We start from the raw sequence: 26,107 nt of genomic DNA, 5'->3' as shown, positions 1-26,107 counted from the left end.
ATTTTCCCTGATGGCTAATAAAACTGAGCACTGTTTCAAATTTATCAGCCATTTAGACAGTTTTCTTCAGGGTGTCTGTTCAAAACTTCTGCTCATTTATGTACCAGTCTGTCTTTTCCTTCTAGTGTCTAGAACTTCTTCACATATTCTAGACACAATCCTGTCATCTATACATATTACAGATATCTTCTCCTGCTCTGTGGCTTGCCTTTTTATTCTCCTAGCAATGTTCTTGGAAGTTTTCACTTTCAGTATTTTCCAATTAACACCGTTTTTCTTTAAGGTTAATCTTTTTTTAATGTCCAATTTACGAAATCTTTGCCTACAGCAATGCTGGGAAGATATTCTCCCAGAAGCAAACAAGAGCTTTATTGTCTTATTTCTCATGTTTGGACTGAATCTAGTGGAACGGATTTTTGTGTATGGTGTGAGTTGGTCTTCTGTAATTTAAAATCATTATTAAGGGTGCTCGGCTGGCTCAGTTGGTAGGGCACACGACTCTCACTCTCAGGGTCGTGAGTTCAAGCACCACGTGGGCATGGAGCCTACTTAAAATAAAAAAATAAAATCATTACTATACTTACTCATCAGAATAAAGTTTCTAGTATGCCTTTACTTTTCCAAGCTTACTTTTTCCAAACCCACTAGTTTGATCATCCATATATGATAGCTATACATTCTTTTTTAACCATCAGAAGATAACTATCTTGGTAAAAATGCTGTCTAAATAGTTTCCTGCCACTTATGAATACTTATAAAAGATCAGTAGAACCCACTGAATCAATGCGCAGATGATGCTGGGCAAAGCAAAAAAGAATTTTCTTGATAGCTTTAAGTGTACCACTGGTGAACCATGTACTGGCAAAAAAATATGGGTTGCCAAAAAGAAAGTATGGTCTAGTGGTGAGGAAACCAGAAAGACCTAGCTTCAAATTCCTACTCTGCTGCTACCTAGCTATGTGAGCTTGAGCATCACTTAACTCCTCCAAATCTCACAACTATAAAACAGTGATAAAACTACCCACCTTTCTGGATTATCTTATAGATTTAGTTAAATAATTTAGGGGCACCTGGGTGGCTTAGTAAGTTAAGCGTCTGACTTTGGCTCAGGTCATGATCTCAGGGTCCTGGGATGGAGCCCCAAGTTGAGTCGGGCTCCCTGCTCATTGAGGAGTCGGCTTGTCTCTCTGCCACTCCCCCTCCCTCTGCTCGTTCACACATGCATCTGCGTGCCGCTCTCTCAAATAAAAAAAAAAATTAGATAAAGTGCCCAAAACACACCTAATAAAAGGGAACCAGTATTGTTTATCCGGCTGTTCAAAACATGCAAAGATTACAAAATTAAAATAGAAATAGAAAATTCTAATTCTGCTGATAAACACTGATATAAAAGCAAGGTAACTACCTACTGAGGCTGCCAGGCCTTCATGATGTGTTCATTAATACAGAAAGGGGGGGTGCCTGCGTGGCTCAGTTGGTTAAACGTCTGACTCTTGGTTTTAGCTCAGGTCATGATCTCATGGGTCTTGGGAGCAAGCTGTGTAGGGTTTCATGCTCAGTGGGGAGTCTGCATGACAGATTCTCTCCCTCTGCCCCCCACCCCACTAATGCACATGTGCTCACTCTCTCTCTCAAATAAATAAATCTTTAAAAATATATATATAGAAATTAAACTCTAAAATAAATACATCAATCTAAATCTATATATATATCTTTACATATACACACACACACATACACATACATATATAAATTAAAATGTTGCCTATATTTAAACAACAATAACACCTTTGGAAAACATAAATACTTAAAAAAAAGGGGGGGTCCTGCAGCAAAATGTCATAACTACATGTTCTTAATTTAGGAAAAGAATTCTTAAGATTTAAGACATTCAAATGCTAAGTTTGGCCTAAAAAAGTCAAAAACCCTCTTCAAAAAACGTTTTCACTGGGTGCCTGGCTGGCTCAGACACAGAGCATGCAACTCTTGATCTCAGGGTCGTGAGTTCAAACCCCATGTTTGGTATAGAGACTCTTTAAAAAATAGAAAATAAATCTTTAAAAAAAAGTTTTCATTAGATTTCTTTTGATTTAGCAAAAATTCTTAATTAAAAATCCAGAGCTTTGTAGGTAGATACACACACTGATGTGCATATGGTCAAGGCCAAGACTAACTGAAATAAGGAAATTAAGAAAACCAAATTAATGGGCCTTTGGGGTTCTAGCCAGAACAAAAAATAATAATAATAAAGTTGCTGTTATATTTCACAAAAAGAAAGATAAAAAGAGCGAAGTACTAAAAGTGACATGGTAAATAGCACTCTCTTATGTTTCAATTTAAAAATGATATAAATTTCAGGGGCACCTGGGTGGCTCAATCAATTAGGTGTCTGACTCTTGATTTCACTCAGGGCATGATCTCAGCGTCCTGAGATCCAAACCCACATTGGGCTCCGAGCTCAGCGGGGAGGCTGGTTGAGATTCTCTCCCTCTTGTACTCCCTCTGCCCTTCCTCCCTACTCATAAGCACACACACACTCTTTCTCTCTCTAAAATAAATAAATAAATCTTTAAAAGAAGAAAGATATAAAGTTGAAAGTCAATTTCAATATAACAGTTATCTACACTAAGGAGCAACTCATTAACCTCTGGCCTCCAGAAATTCAAAGGTTAATGGGAAAAAATTAATTTACTAAGAAAATCATATTTTAAGTTTTCCCTTTTTTTAATTAATTAATTTATTGGGGAGCCTGGGTGGCTCAGTTGTTAAGCGTCTGCCTTCGGCTCAGCTCATGATCCCAGGGTCCTGGGATCGAGCCCCGCATCGGGCTCCCTGCTCAGCGGGGAGTCTGCTTCTCCCTCTGCCACTCCCCCTGCTTGTGTTCCCTCTCTAGCTGTCTCTCTCTGTGTCAAATAAATAAAATTTTTCTCAAAAAATTAATTAAATTTATTTATTTGACAGACAGAGAGAGAGAGAAAGAGAGAGCGCGCGCAAGCACACAAGCAGGGGGAACAGCAGAGGGAGAGAGAGAAGCAGGCTCTCCGCTGAGCAGTAAGCCCGACACGGGGACTTGATCCCAGGACCCTAAGATCACGATTCGAGCTGAAGGCAGACGCCCAACCAACTGAGCCACCCAGGTGCCCCAAGTTTTCTTTTACTTCAATAATTAGTTTTCCAAAAAGAAATAAAAAAGAGCAATATTCCGAAAAAAAAAAAGCCACATCCACATATAAACAGTCTCCCTTCCCAGTGCCATTCTAACAACAAACCTTTCTTGTGTTTCCTTTTATCATTAATTACAGATCTGTGCATCTGGGCCAGAAAGGTAACAGAAATGTGTCATGAGGCAGCTCAGTATTTAACAGTGCTTAATACTTAAGAGCACAGGCTTTAGTAAGCATATCTCTATAAGATTCCAGCTTAGCCTCTATGAAATCTAGGGCAAGCTGTTCCCCTCTAAGCCTTAGTTTCTTCATTTGGGCACAATAATAATGGTACCTTTGCCACAGAGTTGTTTTACTGATTAAATGAATAAATATAAAGGCTTAAAACAATGTCTCCCCCCAAAAATATATATGTTAGCTAGTATTGTAAGTAGAAATAATTTTTGGTTTCCCACATATATATATAATATATATGTTGGCTAGTATTATAAGGAGAAATAAAAATATGCACTAGGTAAAACAGATGCCACAAAATATCCTTAAGCAGTATCATCTATATGGCAGACCCACCCCCCCTTTAGAGTTTCTATGTAAAAATATAATTTTTTTCTGGGTTTGGGGATTTCTATTAAATTTTATGAGAAAATCCATAACATTAAATGAAATACATACAAGCTAAATTGACATTTTTTTTTTTAAGATTTTTTTTATTTATTTGTCAGAGAGAGAACACAAATGGGGAGCGGCAGGCAGAGGGAGAAGCAGAGTTCCCGCAGAGCAGGGAGCCCGATGCGGAACTCGATCCCAGGACTCTGGGATCATGACTTGAGCTGAAGGCAGATGCTTAACTGACTGAGCCACCTAGGCATCCCTTAAATTGACATGTTTTAGGACAGAAAAAATTATAAGCCCAAAAATAGAAGGCATAAATTTAAAAACACTAAAAATACACCAAGAAACCAAAAAAAAAAAAAAAAAAAAACGTTTTTAGTCAGCAGCAAGATGTTCTAGAGAGATACTGGTTTAGCTCAAGCCAAGACTCAAAAAAAATACCACTAAAAACGTACCAGAAGAGCTAGGGAAGGTAGACTAAACTTAACATCAGATCAGCTACCTTTAAAGAACACTGTATGACTGGATTCCAGACCAAATTTCCACAAAACCTGACCTGGAAACTAACCAAGTCAATGATAACAGTCTTAGGAAAAACAGAGACATTTATTGTGCATTTACCAAGTACCAGGCATTTCACACACATTAAACTTTCAACTTCAGCATGAAGAAACTAAGAGTTGATGAGAGGACAATCTGTCTTCTATACTCATGTCAGAAAGAGTTCACATCAATGATTCTTTTTTATGTGATTTATTTCTAATTTTTTAAAAAAGGTCAATGATGATAATACCAGAATCTACTGAGTATATATTATTATGGCATTGCTATTGTTCCATTTATTAAATATTTTATTTAATCCTTCATGGTAATCTCATAAGGCAGGTACTTTTATTATCAACCACCTGCAGAAGGGTAATCAAAAGCAAAAAGTCAACTAACTACTAACACAGTGAGGTAGGAGAAAGTCTCACTGCAGAACCTGAATTCTTATTCACGAGGCATACTGCCTCCAACAAAAGAAAACAGTACTTGATTTTTAATGTAGTAAGAAGTGGTTATTTAGAAAATTTGGAAAATATAGGATATAAAGCAAAAATTTTAACTTTCCATACTTCCACCACCGACATGAAGACAGTAATTGTGCAAAGCAGACTACTTGTACTATAAGAAATTTAATTACGTTGGAGCCCCTCCATCAAATGGACTTAGTATGATTTGTACGTTGGATTTAGAAGTCTAAGGAAGAACCAGGATTTTTAATGTACAAGGCTACTAAATCAAATATTAATTTTGAAAATTAAAGTAGCCTCTAAATTATTTCTGTGCACAAAAGCCACTTGTGAGATTTTTAACAACTTGTATTGACACAAATTGCTAAAAATTACATTTCAACTTCCAAGCAAAAGCTAATTTTAAAAATCACATTTGGGGGGCACCTGGGTGGCTCAGTTGGTTAAGCGACTGCCTTCGGCTCAGGTCATGATCCTGGAGTCCCAGGATTAAGTCCTGCATCGGGCTCCCTGCTCAGCAGGGAGTCTGCTTCTCCGTCTGAACCTCCCCTCTCTCATGTGCTCTCTCTCTCATATTCTCTAACTCAAATGAGTAAATAAAATCTTTTAAAAAATAAATAAAAATAAAAATCACATTTGGTCTTGAAAAATATTCTTATATGTGTAACTGAAAAATATTCTGCTATGTATATGGTACGATTAATATTTTGAGCACTGACTTAAAACAGAAGAAAATAAATGCAAAACCTAGAAAGATTTTCCTTACATAATTATAACCAATCAATACAGAGGGCATAATGGAAAATCACCACTTGGCAAACACCACAATGGTAATTCCTTCAGGTAAGAATCATCGAGAGATGCTAAAATTAATGACCAAAAATATGACTAGAAAAAGGTTATGTACATGGTCTCAAAATTATTCCCCATGAGATACTTTTAAGTAAAAAGAGATAATGTAAGTTCAGAGTATGCAAACCTGACAGGCACCGTCTTAACCAAGGGATCAGAATAAATATCACTAGTAACAAGACAAAATGAGATCATGTCCCTCTTGATATGATGCACTGCAAAGGACATAAAAGCACTCCTGTGGTACACTCAAACAGAGGAATATTCTACAAAATAACCGGCTATTACTCTTCAAATGATCACGGTTTGAAGGACATAGAATGCAAGAAAGACAAAGATGAACTATTACAAAGTGAAGGAGACTCAGGAGACATGAAAACTGAATGCAAATGTGACCTGGATTAAACCCTCAACAAGAAAAATGACATCAATGGGACAACTGGCAACTTTTGAATAAGGTCTGCAGATTAGATAATAGTATTATATCAATGCTGATTTCCTAATTTTAATCATTGTACTGTGGTTACCTAAGTTAAATTTAGGGAATATGAGTGAAGGTATGAAATGCAAGAATTCTTTGTATTGTATTGCTGCTCTTTTTTAAGTCTGAAATAATTTCAACATAAGTCTTAAAAATTTTTAAAGAAAAAGAAAATCTGAAAAACCAAGCTCAAAGGGTCCTCTTCTCCTCTATGCCCAATTCCTCCCTAAAAACTTATCATTCTATACTGGGAAATAAGGAATTCGTCTTAAATCAAAGAAAAATACCAACACAAGTTGAGTTTTTCTCTCAAACTTGCTTTAAAAGGAGAAACAATAGGGGTACCTGGGTGGCTCAGGGGGTTAAGCATCTGACCCTTGTTTTCAGCTCAGGTCATGATCTCAGGGTTGTGGGATCAGGACCCATGTTGGGCTCCACGCTCAGTGTGGAGTCTGCTTGAGATTCTCCCTCTCCCTTGGGGCGCCTCGGAGAGGGAGACTCTGCCTTCGGCTCAGGTCATGATCCCAGGGTCCTGGGATCAAGCCCCACATCGGGCTCCCTGCTCAGCAGGGAGCCTGCTTTTCTCCCTCTCCCACTCCCCCTGCTTGTGTTCCCTCTCTTGCTGTGTTTCTCTCTGTCAAATAAATGAATAAAATCTTTAAAAAAGAAAAAAAAGATTCTCTCTCTCCCTCTGCCCATCTTCCCCCCACTCCCACAAACATGTGCACTGCACGCTCTCTCTCTAAAAATAAATAAAATCTTTTAAAAAAAAAGGGAGAAAAAATAAATTTTAAGTTACTCCCAACTCCAAAATTCTGACTTTAAGTACCTGAGTTCCAAAATACTTCCTTCATTTCACCACTACCAATTAAATAATACTATGTCTCCTGGATTCTAGGTCCTAAATACATTAGCTCTAATTCTTACGACAATGTTGATAAGGCAGCTATGCGTATCAGCACCTACAGACAAGAGAATTGGGAATGGATATGGGTAAGTAATTTTCTCAAAGTAACTATTAGGTGACAGAGCCAGTATTCAAAACCACCCCATCTGACTCCAAACACCAACTTGGCTCTGTGATGCCTCCCAAGAGGACAGCTGAGATGTGAACAAACATGTAAATTAGAACAGTATCATCAAATTCAATACCAGGATTTATCAAGAAGTAGCAATGTAAATAAGTGAAAATTGAATATTAAATTTGCAGTTATTGGAAAACAGACTTCTCAATGAAAATAAGACAGGAAAAGAATTTTAGGAATGCTGAAACACTCTTAACAGTGTCTGACTCAAATTGTAGAAATGAAGTGAATCTTACTGAAAACAGAAAGTTTTAATACTTTGGTAACAGTATGGTGTAGCAGATAGAATTTTCCTGAAATGACCCTGAGCATTCACTCTGGACTGCCTGGAAAATGAGCCACCTGGGCCAGGGCTCCCTTTCTCCAGCAAGAGGAACTGTACCAGAACTCACCCTCCCATGGGACCAGGGGTTATTCCCCATGGTCCCATGGGGACCCTGTAGCTTGCCATGGTCCCCTAGTGCTGCTAGTCGGCTGGTCTTCAGCGAGATAATTCTTAAAAATAACCTATACAGCCCGAATTTTAAGCAGTGCCCTACTTAAACAAGGCACTTTCAAGCCTCCCCTTATAACAAAAGAGAACAATGACACATGGTGGAAGGCAGTGCGGCACCGTTCCACACCGGGCAGCACCCACCTAGCATAATTTCCTCTGCAATCAAGGGACGATCACGGGATCTTTCTTCACTTACAAATTCTTGGCTTACAAGTTCCTCCAATTAGGTCACTCTCTTAGCACATACCTCTATCACCATATGAAATTCATCTTAAGCCATTACACAACAGAGGATAAAAGGATTAACAAATTCTCATAAAAATGAAAAAGAAAGATAAAAGGACTTCTTTATCCAATTCAATTTGCATACTAATGAAATAATACTTTATGTGCCTTCCTTATAAATACATGCTTTAATGATAATGTTAGCTAAAAACCACTGACAACTACATGTCAGTCATTTAGCCATGAGCTTCAGGCACAGTAACTTTTTTAATGCTTGCACCTACTCTATGAGCTGGTATTATTACTGTCACTCCCATTTTTCAGGTGAGGAAAATGAGAGACAAAGATGTACTTGCCCAAAAGTACAAAGCAGAGGCTGAATGGTTTTAACCACGACTAGTTTGCTTTGATTCACTGATCTAACAACCCCATGAGGTTTATAGGCAGCATATTAAAACAGGCATACTTGGAGCGCCTGGGTGGCTCAGTTGGTTAAGCGACTGCCTTCGACTTGGGTCATGATCCCCGGGTCCTGGGATCAAGCCCCCCATCGAGCTCCTTGCTCAGCGGGGAGCCTGCTTCTCCCTCTCCCTCTGCTTGCTACGCCACCTGCTTGTGCTCTCTGTCAAATAAATAAATAAAATCTTTAAAAAAAATAAAATAAAATAGGCATACTTTACACAGGTGAAAAAATTCAAGGTCTATAAAGATTAAATGACATGTTCAATATCATACTAAATTAGCATTCACAGCCGTTAAGTAAAATAATTTCATAAAAGCCAATCTAATATTCAGGACCGTAGTAACAACAGATGCTACACGTGGAGCTCTAGTTTAAATACATATGGTAACACCATGGTCAAACATCTTTTTATTTATTTATTTATTTTTTAAGATTTTATTTATTTATTTGACAGAGAGAGACACAGCGAGAGAGGGAACACAAGCAGGGGGAGTCGGGGAGGGAGAAGCAGGCTTCCCGCAGAGCAGGGAGCCTGATGCGGGGCTCGATCCCAGGACCCTGGGACCATGACCTGAGCCGAAAGCAGACCCTTAACCACTGAGCCACCCAGGCGCCCCCAAACATCTTTTTAATCCTAACGAAGAGTTCAGCTGTTAGCTCTCCATTTTTTCCTGACTGCAACTGAACAAAACTGATGCTGCTGTTAACTGCTACATGTGGTACAGAAAACTGTAGCAGAATTTGGAATTATCTAGTGAACTTCTATGCCTCCCTTTATTATTAGCTTGGCATAATAAATTAATTGAGGACAATATCACTGCTTATAAATAACTCAAACAACCAACGTTAATATTTAATGAACTTTTCATTCTCACTCTGTAAATATTTTAACACTTCCAACGAAGACATGCTACAGCAGAAAGACTAAAAAAAGCCAGCCACCAGCTCTAAAATACTCTTATATGGCAGTTGATATCACATTAAAATAGTACGTATCAGAAACAAAAAAGGATCACCTTTTTTTCCAACTTACAAAGAATTAAAAAAAGAAACAAAAGAAAACAAGCTGATTACTCACTTTGGTGACAGAGTGGTACAAATTCCACATGGAATTTACTAATGATGCCTTTTCTCAGATTTCACGCAAGATATAAAGTCAAATCTGGGACAACATATGCATACCTTAGAAACATAAAACCTTTGCATAAAAATACATGCTTTCAATGATCATCTAAATGGTATCATTTCAATGCTCAAAAAAAAGCAAACTTAACATATGTTTATTAATTATATATTGATGTTTAAGTTCTCTTGATCCATTCTTTAAAGAAATGCAAGGCCAAGAGGTTTTGATCTAAACTCTCTTGCTTTATTATTTTCCGCTTCTACTTTTTACATTATACTTGCCTTCCTCAAAGCTAGAAGATGGACAAAGCAAGAAAATCAGTTCTAAATAAGCTCTGATTAGCTGTTTCATGAAACCAAAGCAGAAACAATGAGCTAGTCCCTTCCATCTTTGTTCATTAGACCAGTATTTTTAGAGTGACTGACTCAGGCATGCTCAGCACTCCCTTGTAAGTACTGAATGATCTATGGTGGTCGCAGGGGAGACAGCAACTACAGAACTTCCAACGTGTTTGTGATAGTGGTAGAATTAGTCCGTGCAAGGTAAATTACAGAACTTTTTTTATGACATGATATATCAACATAGGACAACTCAATTGCATCTTCTTATAAAAAGACTTCTAGCCTACATTAGTAATGGAAGATGACACAATTCTCCTGAAATCCTCTTTTCTGTGTCTCACCCAGCATCAAGACCAGTTATCAACATTTGAACAGCAACGGCTAACACGTTTTACAAAACACAAGACCTAGTTTCCACTTTCCACAAACACATGATAAAATCTACTTCAGATACAGTGTAGGATATTTGTTCTTTGACAACTCCCCATGTAATTCTCTTCTGAGATGTAACAACTACACCATCTGCTATCATCACCATTAAAATCACCCACAGCATCAAAAAATAATCATTAACAATGGCTTAAATCCCGCGATACAAGCATAAAATACTGCCAATTTGTCTTGAGGAAAATTCACATTTGCTTTAGTCTTTCTTAAATGAAATCTTTCTCTTCAATGCAGAGTGCATTTTGAACAGATTACTTTTCTTTTTTTCCTCCTGTAACATTAGTAGCTAGCTCAGAAAATAAAGTATACGCCCACCACTCTCTTCAGTAGTGGATAATTGAGAGAGAAACAGAAGGCAGTTTCATATTAAAAAACTATTTTGTAAAAAACACAAAGCTCCTATGAAATAATAGTGCAATGAATTAACTACTACTTACATGGGATAAACCAAAAAATGTGTTAATGAACAAAGATAGAAGGATGCAATATAGGGTTCTGATCAACCCTTAACTGTTACTAATCTATACTTAAGTAAAAAGTTTGCTTCTCTTTCTTTACTAGAAAAGCCTTTGGGAAAACAAAACACAGCTTAGCAGTGTTTCTCAAGGAGGCCTCAGGAAGAGAATATCTATCCATGGGATCGTGAGGCATATTCATCTCAAACTCAAAATTTCTTTGATGTCTCCTCCTACAGGTATAAATATTATAAAAATTTCTCTTCTACCTCATAATACATGTTTATCTTAATATATATATATGTGTTTATCTTAAAGGTACTATTTTCTCACCACCAATTAAACAATGAAAAACATAGCAAGAATGTCTGCTATGATTACTTTGTGGGTTTTTTTTTTTTTAATTTATTCATGGGGTTCATGCATGTGGATTTCCAGTCATGTGACTCGTTTTTTTTAAGATTTTATTTATTTGAGAGACACAGACAGCAAGAGAGGGAACACAAGCAGGGCGAGTGGGAGAGGGAGAAGCAGGCTCCCCGCCGAGCAGGGAGCCCAACGTGGGGCTCCATCCCAGGACCCTGGGATCATGACCTGAGCCAAAGGCAGATGCCCAACGACTGAGCCACACAGGTGCCCCATATGACTCGGTTTTAGGGAAGTTTTAATAATTAAGGACTAGGAGGACCTGAATAAAGATCCAGCTTTTTGTAAAGAATTTCTCCCTTTTAATTTTTTCATTTATTTATTTTTTTAATTTAAATTCAATTAATTAACATATAATGTATTATTGGTTTCAGAGGTAGAGGTTAATGATTCATCAGTCTTATATAACAACCAGTGTTCATTACATCACGTGCCCTCCTTAATGGGTATCACCCAGTTACCCCATCCCCCCATCTTCCTCCCCTCCAGAAACCCTCAGTTTGTTTCCTATGATTAAGTCTCTTATGGTTTGTCTCCCTCTCTGGTTTTGTCCTGTTTTATTTTTTCCTCTCTTCCCCATGATCCTCTGTTTTGTTTCTTGAATTCCACATATCAGTGAGATCTATGACAACTGTCCTCTGACTGTCTTATTTCGCTTAGCATAATACCCTCTAGTTCCATCCACCTCACTGCAAATGGCAAGATTTCAGTTTTTTGATGGCTGAGTAATATTCCATTGTGTATATATAGCACATCTTCTTTATCTATTCATACTTTGTGGTTTCATGTAGTTCAGATACCTACCTCCTCCTCAAAACCTAGTTTAAGAATTATAGATTGAGAGTAATCTGGCATATTAATAGCTCCATTTATCACTTGTCTTTTTCTTTTCATTATTAACATTTGATGCCAAAAGCCTTAATCTAGCCACTTTTACTATTTCTATGCTTTGGTACTCAGCATTACTACCAAAGTCTTCTGCTTTAATTCCTCATTTACTCCATCATACTAACTAGATCTCAAAGCATTCCCCTTCTTGCTGATTTCAGAACCACGAAACTTGCTTGGGACAAAAAGCTTCCTTTTTATGTGCATCTTTCTCCAATCTGCTACAACGTGTCTACACCATGTGCCTGGTTTTGCCCTGTCTGGGGTCAAGAAAGAGAAAGAAACAAGTGCAGAGCATTCCCTCATGATAATCTTAACCCAATACAACTATTTGTAGCAGTTACATTTGTTTATTGTGTCAGAATTAATTTGTTAACTTTTTATGGAAATATCACAAACAGAAAGCACAAAAATCTCAAGTGTATACAGAGCTTCATGATTTCCACCAATGTAACCAGTGCTCAGATAAAAACACAAAACAAAGTATTACTAGCATGTGGCAACTATATTTTATTTTTCTAACTAATTCTCCTGCTTCTACTCAGCGTTTAGGTTTTGTTGTCAGTTATTTTACATAGAATGCTAAATATTAGGCACTAAATACATTCATTCAACAATTGTATGTTAAAGGCCTACTACATGCCAGGTGCCTTTCTATGCCCTGGGGATAAACCAGTGAACAAAATAAAAAAACCCGGCCCTCAATGAGCTTATATTCTTGTAAGGGTAAATGACCATAAACAAGATAAACTAAGTCAAGTATATAGTATGTTAGGTGGTGATAGGTACTAAGGAAAAGAAACTTTAAAAGCAAGAAAGGAGTTAGACTATGTCAGAGAGGGAACATTTCTAGAAAGGACCAAAGAAAACCATATTGAAAGATGACATCCAGGTCAAGACCTGAAAGAATGATGGAGCTAAGGAACGATGGGAACACCAAACAGAAGAACAATCTAGGTACAAAGACCAGCAAATACAAAGGCTCTGAGGGAGAAGCATGCCTGATGTATCTGAGAAACAGCAAGCAGGACACTGGGGCTGGAGCAAAAGGGTAAGGAGCAGAAGATGAAGTGAGATAAGCAGAGTGTAGTAGGGAGGGGACTCAGAGCTTGTGGGGCCTCATGGGTCACGTGTAAGGAAGTTGGCTTTTACTTTGAGCGAGAAGGGAAGCCACTGAAGAACTGAGAATGTGAGTTATGACCTATTTCAACAGTATCACTGGCTGTTTTACTCAGAAACGATGAAAGGAAAAGATAGTGGATGCAGGGAGAACAGTCGGGAAACTGCTGGAAGAGTCCAGGCGAGAGCTGGTGGTGGCTTGGACCAACGTGGTCACGGCAGTGCAGAGAACAGCATGCGGTCAGATCCTGTATCCCCGCCAGGCCGCTGAAGAAGAGTTAAGAGAGACCACAATACTGGAATGAAGCAACTGAAGAGGTCCAAGAAAACCAGGCAAGTACGGCATCCTAGAAGCCAGGGGAAGCAAGTATTTCGTGAAGAGATGAATTAAGAATCTTAATCAAATAAAGAAGGACTGATGAGAACCTTTGGATTCAGTAACAACAAAGTGGAAAACCTGAAAGGAGTGTGTTTAAGAGCGAATGGGAGAAGAAATACTTGAGACAGTGTGTACAGACTTTTTTTTTTTTAAAGGCATTCTGACAGAAAGGGAGGGAAAGAAACGAGGCAGCGGCTGGAGAGGGAAGGACTGGTCTTAAGATGGGAGAACATACAGCAGCTAGAGGAATGACCGGGAAGCGAGAGGAAAAAGGATACAGAAGAAAGAGGGAGAACTGCCAGAGCCACGAGGAAGAGACCAGTACCTAAGTGGGTGAAGTTCTCTTCGGATGGCTTCAGTTCTCTCACTGAAGGAGGAAGCAAGATGCTAGAAGCGTCAGAGGTTTGAGGAAGGAGAAAGCAGTTGTCTAGGAGTCTGGGAGGGGGGTGGACCAGGGAAATAGGGTTACTGGGGAGCACTAAGGACTCATTGAGGTCAGAGGTCATAAATATAAGGGGAGACCTGTAGTCCGGTTACTCTTTTTTTCTCTAAGTACATTTAGAAGTATGGGTACAAGGAAGGAGCTGAGTGTCTACAAGACTATGATTACCGTGACTGCCATTGGAATTCAGGCTGGGAAAGGAAAGTAAGACAGCAGGAGGATGAGGGACAGCGAAAAAAATGCTAGATTCGAAAGACTGAAGGTCCCAACAGGCTCAAGGAATTAGTGGAGTAACAGAAATTGTGATATGGAAAGATAAGAGGCGGTAGACAGAGGGGAAACTGTGTAACTGAGACTACGGAGGGATGGCAGTTTGGATAAAAACAAGGTCTAGAAATGAGCGAGGTGGAACAGAGGGCAAAAATACAGTGAAGAGGAATTCCAGGTCTGAAGACACCAGGGTACTAGAAGAATTCTCCCCATGAATACTGAATATTGAAATCACCGAGAATTAGAACACGAGGAGTATGGAGTGAGTGCCAGTGAACTAAGACTATAATCTGTTACGAGACAGTTCCCCATGAGTCTGCCAGTTCTGCACATCACGTGAGCAGAGGTGCAGGCTGCCATCACTGCAGACTGCCTTTGCAAGCAAGCTTGTATAAGCAAACAGCCCTGAAAAATAGAGTATCTCTCTGCAAAGCAAACAGTAGGTTTATCTACACCCATGGAAGATATGCTTTTCCTCCAGGACATGGGCAGACATAATTTGTGTCCAATATAAAAGATTCCAGTTCCTCTCCTAGAACTCAATCCATTGTGGGTACAGGTATCACCTGGCCCTCTTCAAGTCACCCTTGGGTGACTGTAGAAATTGGGACTTGGGGAACCAGTGTAGTAAGCAAATGCTGTTACTGTGTCTACTGCTTGTGCTATTTGGAATAAGTCCTTTGATTCCAACCCAGAAGTCTCCTGTCTTCTGCCAGCATCCATGACACTGTGGTAGTTAATGTGCAAGTAGCTTGCAAGGAGGGTAAATCTCAGACCTTTGAAAGTTTTTGACAAAATCCCCAATAAATAGGAGGTGGGGATGAGAGATTACTCAAACAGGGTGGGTAGAAGGTGGTACAGTTTACAAACAAGAAATTAAGTTTGGAGGCACTTTAAAAGAGAGAATGGTCTGGAAAAAGCAATGAGAAGCAAACACCTCAAGGCTCAGCAATTATGAAGAAAGACAGGAAAACTGCCACTACCTGAGATGGTTATAGGTAGTGTCAGTAGGGAAGCCCGACTCAATTTAAAGCAAAAAAGTGAAGGCAATATTAACAAAGAGGATGAAGATAAAGAGGACTTTGCTTATGACTGACCTTGAGTTCCACGGACATTATGAAAGATTTTTGGGAGGCAGGGAGGGGTGGGCCTGGGGATCAGATTTGGATGCACATGGTAAGAGATCCATGCATCCTGGACTTTTTGTGTGACTTACATGAACAGGAAAAAAGGGCATGATGAAATCAGCTGTGATTAATCTTAATCAGATTAAATTTGCCTATGTGTTTGGTGTCTCCCTTGACCCTGTTTTACTCATCCACTATCTACTATGGAACAATTTATTTCTTACCAAACAGAACATCATTTTAGAAAATTTAGAACATACAAGTTTTAAAATATATAAAGCCACAACTGTTATTAAGACAGTGTTAACTTACTTGAATTAGATCTAAAATGCCAAGTTCACTTTCTGAAGAATCCACACAGAAGACAAAATATAATGTTGCATAATGTCTATAAATCAGTTTGTTGTCAGATCCTCCAATTAACCTAAATGACAGAAAATTGGAACGTTATAGGAATAAAATGAAACACATTTTCATTACCTCAAGCAAACTGATAATTTGTTTAAAACCTTTCATAAGATGTTTGGGCATAGCATTTAAAGGTGTAGCATTCGGGTGCGTGGGTGGCTCAGTCAGTTAAGCATCTGCCTTCGGCTCAGGACATGATCCCGGAGTCCTGGGATTGAGCCCCGCGTCAGGCTCCCTGACCAGCGGGGAGTCTGCTTCTCCCTCTGACCCTTCCCCCTCTTGTGCTTTCTCTCTCTCTCTCTCAAATAAATATTTAAAAAAAAAAAATAAAGGTATAGCATTCAAGTGAACTTAGAGACTTAGTGAATTAACAGGGCTGTTTTCTTCAGAGATGACAAATAAAAGAAGCTGGTGCTTACTTTTAGTTCATTAATTCGTTAAACTATCTACTGAGTACCTACCATTTGCCAGGTACTGATAGTGGGTAAGGAACAGTAAACAAATAAATAAGAAAAAATGATCAGGGTAGAAGGCACTACACAGAAATTGAAAAAAGGATGCTGCTGTACTGATGGATTTGCTACCTAAGATGGGTTAAGAGTGACATTTAGGCTGAGCACTAATGATAAGGAGTTAGCCTAAGAAAAAATTTAGAGAGGAGCATTTCAGGCAAAGGTGCCAGCTAATAAAAAGGCCAGGTCATCAGGAACAAAATATGTATGTCCAAGGAAGAGAAAGAGGGTGCGTGGACAAGAAAATATTAGTAAACAAACAGAAGTAGGCAGGAACCAGGTCAGAGGGCATTTTTAAGTGCTTATTAGATTTAACTCCATAAGTCACTGTAAGTTATACAGCTTAAGACTGACTACCAACGAGGGAGAAAAAAAAAAAGAATGACATTTCTTAAGTTTTAGAGAAATTTACCATCAAAATCTCCTCCAAAAATACATTTTATTTTGAAATATAAATGCAAAAAATTGAGATAAGAAATACTCAATTCTTTCATCAAATATTTTTATTTACACTGACTGGAATGTCAGCATTTTAAAAATAATTTAGGACTCATTCCAAACATCTTATATTTTTCTAGTTTAGCTATTTCACGGTTACACTTACAATAATTAGTTTACCTTCTCAAAAGACTTTTAACACTAATATAAAATAAAAATCAAGGCCAAATATCATCAAAGTTAAGTGAAGACTCAAACAAGACAGGAAAATCGCACCTATTTCTTAACTCCATAAAACTAACACTGAATTTACAGGTTCAGAGAAACAACTTCTGTAAGTACCCACTTCTTTCATGTCTTCTTATAGCAAAAGTGGAAATGATTTTTGACAAGAATTAAAAATTACTACTATGTTAGACATATTTCTAGGAAAGATATTCAATTAAAAATATGTATGTGCAATTTAAAGAATCTTTGAGATGATTTTTATAGACTATGATCCCGATTGTTCCTGGAAAGCCACAAAAAAGCGCACTAACAGCAGGATTCAGTTCATTCTGAATCAGCAATTTAGTGATTATCTTAAACTTTTGTTCGGCTCTACTGTAAAAGAAGACCAAACTATTGAAAACTATAAGTTTCAAAATGACTATCAATGCCATTAAAAGAAAGCAAAGATTTAATACATGACAAGTACATACTTTGCCTTTTAAAATGTAATTTTATCTTCAAACTATAGTGCATTACTGATAAATAGTGATTCAAATTCTTGTATGGAACACAATATACCATATAAAACCACAGAGTTTTGGAACTCCTCTTACTTTAAATATTTCATATTATAGGGCGGAAAACTGAGGTACAAGAAGTTAAGTGACCTGACCAAAAAAACCAGCTAGTTAGTCACAAAACTAGGACTGAATCAGATGTGTAGCCTCATCTCTGATGCAATGTTTGCCTTCTACTTTTTGTAAGCCCAGAAAAGAATGATCACGAATTTAAGCCCTAATTTCTAGTTCACACAATGCCCTGCTTAGAAGAGCCAGGTTCTTACATGACCACCACATACGATGCGTTGTGCTGGGTGACAAGTTCCCTATGAGAGGTTAAAATGCTAAGATGAAGAAAAGTGGTAATGGCAAAACAACTCAACTCCTGCAGAAGTGTGACGGAAATAAAGTACAGGGGCGCCTGGGTGGCTCAGTTGGTTAAGCAACTGCCTTCGGCTCAGGTCATGATCCTGGAGTCCTGGGATCTAGTCCCACATTGGGCTTCCTGCTCAGCAGGGAGTCTGCCTCTCCCTCTGACCCTCTTCCCTCTCGTGCTTTCTATCTCTCATTCTCTCTCTCTCAAATAAATAAATAAAATCTTTAAAAAAAAAGAAATAAAGTACAATTAAAATACAAAACACAAAGCAGGTACATCTGTCTCAACTCTTAAATTGGGAGTTCTGGAGTTAATAGCAAAATTTATAAATTGTAAGTATGTATTTGCAAATGGAACTGTAGCATGATACAACCCTTTAAGAAATGCACATAAACTTTCTACATGATAAACAGTAATTTATGGTCAAGTAAGAATGAATTTTCTATTATCCAAACTATTTTTCATAATATACATCATACACATTAAAATACAGAAAAGTATAGGTCTTTCTGCTTCATATGTAATTTTTTATAAAGGGCTCACCAAAGTTTAGTTTTTGAACTTGTCAATGAAGAAATATTAAGAAATTGATTACATAAACACAAGCAGATACATTAATAAAACTATTTGAGAGCAAAATGTTTTCATGGAACCCACTAATTTAAAAGTATTTATTTAAAATAGTTGGCAAGCTAATTATAACTAATTTGTATTTATTCATTTTAAAAATAGAAACTCTATTAGCTGAACTCTACCTATATACAGATATTCCTATATATAAATATATATACATGCACACAGATATTTATTTGAAAAGCAGATTTCAGTCTCATTTATAATAATAAAATAAAGAATGTAATATAAATTTTTATGAACAGGTCCATTTACCCCAAGGAATACTCTCTAGTCATTAAAAAGAATGAGGTATAGCTCTAAATGTGTTTATATGCAAAACTTTTAAAAATATTAAGTGAAAATGAGCAACATGCAGACCAGCATACCTAGTGTGATCCTGTAAGTAAAATTTTTTAAGGTTATACTTTTATATGTTAGTCAATGAAAAATTAATTTTCTAGAAGGATACACAAGAAAGTGAGAAAGACTAAAGTCAGGAGAGGGAGAGTTAGTTTATAATTAATTTTACATGTCTCTGAAATGTTTGAATTTTTGCCATATGAATATACAACCTTTACATAAAACGCTTCTGTAACATTTTTAAGAAAAAGAAAGACTGCATATCTTAAAAAAAATTCTTTAAGTTAGATTTATAGCTAACATAGGTGATAATTAATCTCCTAATCTAATTCATCAAAATTAGGAAATTTTTACCATAACCAATTAAACAGTATATATTTTAATCATATAGTCAAAGATTAGAATGTCCATGAAATGCTTTACTTACAATCCTCCTTCTAGGAAATTACAAACATTTTCATCTCTCTTAGATACCAAATGGAATGTCTCCCTGATGATTTGCTGTTGTGTATCTTCACTCTGAGAAAGAATAATTTATATATGTTAGGATTAAATTTCTAGGTTTAACAGCATTTTAAGAATTTTAAAATAAAAGGCAGTAATATCTGTCAGGGAAATTCATCAATGAGAGAGGTCCTTGGAGAGCTAACATATCACATCTCACAGAAACAAAACCCATCATTTTTCGATGTAAAAACAAAAAACAAAAACAAAACAAGACCAACATGTTATAGTTTGCTACTACAATAAAACTAACATTTCTAAATTCCAAAAACCAAGAAGAAAAATATTAGACAGATGAATTAAAGACACTAGTAAAAGGGACCCTAGATATTACCTAGTCAAAGGCCATTGTTTTACACAAGTAAACTGAAACAGAGAGGTGAAGTTATAAATGATTCATGTAGCTAATCCATATTTTATTGGAAGGAAAATACAGAAGTTTAGAGCTTCCAATTAAGTTTAAATACAAACTGAGATGAGTCCATCCTTATTAGTCATACAAGCATAGCCTAAAACCAAAAGTTTGCTCAATAAGTATCAAATTCACCAAGCAATTTACATCCCAGTAAAAAAGAGTCAGCTTCTCAAACACTGCAATAGAAAACTGGGCACAATCACAAATAGGAATTTCACAGGGAAGGAAATATGATGGTCCATAAACAAATGAAAACACATGGGGGGCGTGGGTGGCTCAGTCAGTTAAGTGTCTGACTCTTGGTTTCAGCTCAGGTCATGATCTCAGGGTCTTGAGAGTGAGCCCCACCTCAGGCTCCGTGCTGAGCCTGGAGCCTGCTTCAGATTCTCTCTCTTCCTCTCCAGCTGCCCCTCCCCTCCTAAAAAAATGAAAAGATGTTACACCTCGCTGGTGAACTACCAATTCAAGTAACAGTGAAATAACTCCACATGCATCACATTAGCAAAGTGTAAATGTCTGACAATATCACATGCAGACAAAGATGTGGAGCCAAAGAAACTCATCCCACCAAGTGGAAGGGTAAATGGTATCATCACTCGAGAAAAGTTTTATAATCCAGCATCTCCACCTCTAGATACTATACTAAGCCATATAAAACCACTGTTTTTGAAGATTAAAAACAAGAGAATATTGGCAATTACACATACATAATAAACTGTGTACCAAGAGGCGTGTAGAAGAATGTACATCAAGGCACTGTAACAACAAAAAAAGCTAAACTTGCCCAAAGGTCTACCAATCACAGAATCGATAAATTATGGTATATTCACATAATGGAATCCTGTAACAAATAAAAATTAAAGTAAATTACATCCATAAATATGAAGGAGTCTCAAAAACTTTTTTTTTTTTTTTAGGAGTCTCAAAAACTTAATATGAAAAAGAGAAGGTATCTTAGCTCGGGCTACCATAACAAAATACCACAGACTAGGTGGCTTAACTAACAAATTTGTTTTCAAGATTCCAGAAGCTAGAGATTCAAGATCAAAGTGCCAGCATTAAAAAAAAATTTTTTAAATAAAAAACAAAGTGCCAGCATAGCTGGTTTCTGGCGAATGCTCTGTTCCTGGCTTGAAGACAGTTTCTTCTCATAGTGGCAAAATTCCTAAAAAAAAGAAAAAAAATAATAAAATGGTCCCAAGGAGAAAGAGAAAAACTTTAATAATCCTATTATCATAAAGAGGATAAAGAATAATTTTAAATCTCTCCACCAAAAATAAATCAAGCCCTGATGGCTTTAACACCAAATGTGTCCAATGATTCAAGAAACAGATCATTCCAATCTTACAGAACTCTTCCAAAGCACAGATAAAGAATTAACATCCTCAATTCATTTTCTGAGGCTAACATTGACACAAAATCAGACAAGGAATGTATGAGAAATGAACACTGCAGGCCAATCTTACCAAAAAGCATAGATACAAAAATATTTAAAAAAACTAAGACATCATGACCTAAATGGGTTTGTTCAGGTAATGTCAGGTTGATTTATTATTAGAAAACAGATTGATGTAATTCTCTACATTAACAGATTGAGGGAGAAAACATAGGTCACTTGAATAGATGCAGAAAAAGCATCTGATAAAACTGAACATCAATTCTTGAATAAAAAGAAAAAAAACTCTTGGCAAATTAAAAAAAGAGAACTTTCTCCAATTAAGACTATCCAAAAAACACCTTTTCCAAACATATTCACAATATGTTTAAACAGTTCCTTCCTTTTAAGATCAGAAACAAGATAGGTTAACTGACAATGGTTTTCCTATTCAGTGCCATATCAGCTGTCATCAGTACAAGAAAAACAAGAAAAATAAATAAGAGATAAAAGAATTTGAAAGAAATAAAACTGTCATTCACAGACCTCAAGATTTTCCATGTAGAAATCTAATACAATTTATACAAATGTGTTAAAATTAATAGATATAACAAGACAGAGCCAGCACACAAAACTGTTGCAATTCTAAACTTCTCCAACTGTCAGATGGAAGATAAAATTTTTAAAAGATACCACATACAGTACCATCAAAAAACACGCAGTGCCTAGGAATAACTGAAACAAAAACATTCAAGACTTCTATGGAGAAAATACAAAACTTTACTGAAAAAAATTAAAGAAGAGTTCAGTAAATGGAAAAATGCAGTGATTATAGATTGAATGACTCAGTATTATGAAGATACTCAATTTCTCTAAAATGCTCCGAAGGATCGAGGTAATTCTAATCAAAATCCCAACAGATAGAAAGAGAAACTTAACCTCAATCTGATTCCAAAACATATATATTAAATCAGAAGACAAGAATGACAAGACACTCTTGAGTAGAATGTAAGAGGACCTGCTGAGCAGGTAAGAATTATTATAAAGCCACAGTAATTAAGATAACATGATAGTGAGGCAGAAATAGGGAAACTGACTAATGGAACTGAACCATACACACACCCACACAAATACAAGGTAATTAAATTTAAAACGTAGAGTAGGCATTATAGAACAGTACGGAAAGGAAGGACATTTCTGTGAATGGTACCAGAATAAAAATTGTTGTTTTTGTTCCGTTTTAATTACAATAAACTTAGACCTCTGACATTATACTAAAAAAATCACTCAGGATGGTTTAAAATGAATGTCAATGCTCAAACTATAAAGCTTTAAAAATATAATAGGAAAATATCTTTATGACCTTGTAATAATGCTAGACTTTTAAATAAGACACAAAGTAAGGCTAACCATAAAGAAAAATACCGGCAAATTTGATCACACCAAAGCAAGCATTCCTGACGCTCAAAAGACACCAGAAAAAGAAATGAGAGCTATAAACACAAAGCATATAGCTGCAGTACATAAAAACTGGCAAAGGAATAGCATCCAATATATATAAAAAACACTTCGATGTCAGTAAGAAAAAGATAAACATCTCAAAATAAAAATGACTCGGCAAAACAGAACTTAGGAAGTCATCAAGAAAAGGAAATCAGAATGGTAAATAAACTATGAAAGATGTTTGACTTCATACAGGAGAAAAAGAAAAAGAAAAAAGAAAAAAACCCTACTAGTTAAAAACTACGATTGACAACATTAAGTATACTTAACTATCAGTGAAGATATATAAATACGTCTAACAATATCAAGTATTGGCAAGAATATGGAGCAACAAAGAATATTAGAACTGTAAATTGGTACAACCACTTCTGGAAGCACACCAGCATTTCCTAGTAAAGCCAAACATGAACATACCCAAGGACAAAGGTATCCATTCAACTCCTAGTTACACCCTAAAGAAATTCAAAAAGATGTTTACAAGAATGCTTATAGCAGCACTGTTCCTAACAGCAAAAAACTTACAATGTAAAACGTCCATCAATATAAAAATATATAAATAAACTGTGTTTCATTCCTGCATGGAATATCACAGAGCAATGAAAGTGAATGACTAAAACTATATAAAACACCAGTAATGATCTTAGAAGTGTTGAATTTTTTCTTAAATCAAGTCACAGAAGAATATAAATACTATGATTCTACTTTTTAAAAGTTCAAAAATATGTAAAACTAAACAGTGAACTGTTTGAGGACAAAAATGTGATAAAACAAAAATGACAATGATTTTTAAAAATTCAAGGGGGTGGTGTCTCTTAAGTACAGAGAGAACAGGATAGAATATGAGAGGTGCAGAAAGACTTCAAGGGTACTGGTAATTTTTTTTTGAAAAGGGAGAGTGAACACACAGCAATTACAAGTATTAGTTCCTATATCTTACAGATATTCAATATATACATTTATTTTGTATCTATTCAATAGTTCATAAAAATATTCCAAAGAGCGAGGGAGGAAGGAAGAAAGAGCACTGTATCAGACAGCTGCCCTCTTCCTTTCTTAGGTTTGCTTGATCATCTATCTCCACCACCTCCTTCTAGTCTTCATCCAGAGCTAAACAGTGTCCCTTGGATGACCTCACTTCCCCTTGTGACTTTGACCATGCTATCTCCCTAATCTTTCATTCTCCTCTACCCCTAGTGCTTAAGAGAAGCCTATCTTCTTTTCTGAGTTGGTAATAGGTATTTCCAGCTTACAGACATTCCCAGTTATAATCCATGAAGTGATATTAAAACTTACACGTGAAAGACCAAAAACATCCCATTTCTTCTAAAATGTTTTTCTTTCTTTTTTAAATACAAGTGTAACGGACATACAATGTTATATTAGTTTTAAGTATACAAAAAGTGATTTGACAATTCCATACATTGTTCAACACTCAGCACAGTAAGTGTAGTCACCATCTGTCACAACTCAACATCATTACCATGTTACTGACCACATTCCGTAGGCTGTACTTTTCATCTCCGTGACCTATTTACTCTAACTAGAAGTTTGTACCTCTTAACAAAACCCATTTTTATTACTATATTTCTAATCTCATTTAATGGGATTACCATTCATCCTGTCTCTTAAGCCAAAATCTTGATGATTTCTTTCCTTTGACTTCCCATGTCTATTGGGTCACCAAGCCCTGTTAATTCAAATGCAGAAACAACTGTAAACCTGGCTTCAAAGATAATATCTCAACTCAGATTCTTACTCTTACCCAAATACTGTAAGAACCACCTAAATATTAACTCTGCCACCTGTCTCTCCACTCCAAACCATCTCACCCATGTCACCAGAATTACTTCCTAAATAACAGTATTTGTTACTTCCTTTCTTAAAGTCCTCTGGTTTCCGTCTGACTTAACATCCAAACTCCCTACCAGGCCATAAACAAAACCTTCCAAAACCATATCCTGACCTATCTCTGAGCTTTCATCATCTATTTCTTCTCTCCTACACAATCCACTTTAACCGCACTGAACCTCTCACTATGCACTCTCTTTCTATTTTCCTACTCTCTCACCCCATTATCTAGCAACAGGCTTTTTTAAAAAATTTTATCGTTATGTTAATCACCATACATTACATGATTAGTTTTGGATGTAGTATTCCATGATTCATTGTGTATAACACCCCGTGCTCCACGCAGAACGTGCCCTCCTTAATACCCATCACCAGGCTAACCCATCCCCCCACCCCCTCCCCTCTAGAACCCTCAGTTTGTTTCTCAGAGTCCATAGTCTCTCATGGTTTGTCTCCCCCTCTGATTTCCCCCCCTTCATTCTTCCCCTCCTAATATCTTCTTTTTTTTTTTTTAACATATATTGTACTATTTGTTTCAGAGGTACAGATCTGTGATTCAACAGTCTTACACAATTCACAGCACTCACCATAGCACCCTCCCCAATGTCTATCACCCAGCCACCCCATCCCTCCCACCCCCCACCACCCCAGCAACCCTCAGTTTGTTTCCTGAGATTAAGAATTCCTCATATCAGTGAGGCCATATGATACATGTCTTTCTCTGATTGACTTATTTCACTCAGCATAACACCCTCCAGTTCCATCCACGTCATAGCAATAGCCTTTTAAGACTCAGCTCAAACACGATGGTTTGTCAAGTCTCCTCTTACTTTCCCAGAAAAAGTTAGTTCCTTCTTCCTCAGCGCTTCCGTGGTACTGTTTCTATTCCTAACACGTACTTCTAACAGTGTGCTCAAATTTCCTTTGTAGATAACTGAATTCTATCAGACTCTGACCCCTTACAAATCCTCTTTAAATCTGAAATGCTGAACAGAATGGCTGGCATAGAGTTGCCAATATAAGTACACTGAATAAATGAATATCGAATGTAGAAGATGGGATCCACATTCATTTATATTTTCAAACATCAGGGTTACATGACACTCTCTGAAGGGGGGGGCAATAAAGGAAAGCATTATGGTGTAGTAGTTAAAGGTATGAGCTCTACTCTAATTAAGACAGTAGATTAAATGCACAAAAACATCTATTTTTGTGGCCTTCTCAAACCCCAGCTAAAACAGTATCAAAATTTTTTCCTTTTTCCTTTTTTTTTTTAAGGGCATAAACCACAAGGATGAGGAAAATGAGAAAGAACACAGGGCAACAAAATTTAGTAAGTGGCTGAATGAGGGGTCAAGTATTAAGAAAATCTCAGAAAACTTAACCCCAAATTGGTGAAAGGGAAGCCCAAGAACTAACCCAATCTGTATCCTAAAATAGCCAAAGGCTCAAGAATTGGTGTTTTAGGTACTTCCGGAAGAGAAGATGAAAAGAGAAGTATAAAATAAGGAGGACTGCTTCAGAGGTAGAAGGACAACTAAATTCCCTGTGCCGTTCCCAAGAAAAATGTGT

The 26,107-nt window shown here is 36.9% G+C and overlaps 1 protein-coding gene across 3 annotated transcripts in view; it reads right to left on the bottom strand.

The window, feature by feature from the left end:
- Positions 1-26,107, bottom strand: part of AP3S1 (adaptor related protein complex 3 subunit sigma 1) — a 66,703-nt gene that overhangs the window by 27,922 nt on the left and 12,674 nt on the right. For all 3 annotated transcript variants that reach the window (XM_088023237.1, XM_028092637.2, XM_088023236.1), the window contains exons 2-3: positions 19,318-19,409; positions 15,724-15,835 (exon numbers count right to left, since the gene is read on the bottom strand). In XM_088023237.1, the coding sequence (XP_087879363.1) occupies positions 15,724-15,835; positions 19,318-19,409 (204 nt within the window). The remainder of the gene's footprint in view (positions 1-15,723; positions 15,836-19,317; positions 19,410-26,107) is intronic.

The sequence above is a fragment of the Eumetopias jubatus genome, unplaced genomic scaffold, assembly GCF_037043125.1.
Source record: "Eumetopias jubatus isolate StellerSeaLion01/CBP00866 unplaced genomic scaffold, mEumJub1_p1.0 scaffold_5, whole genome shotgun sequence".
Lineage (NCBI taxonomy): Eukaryota > Metazoa > Chordata > Mammalia > Carnivora > Otariidae > Eumetopias > Eumetopias jubatus.
This window is presented reverse-complemented; position numbering and strand designations above follow the sequence as displayed.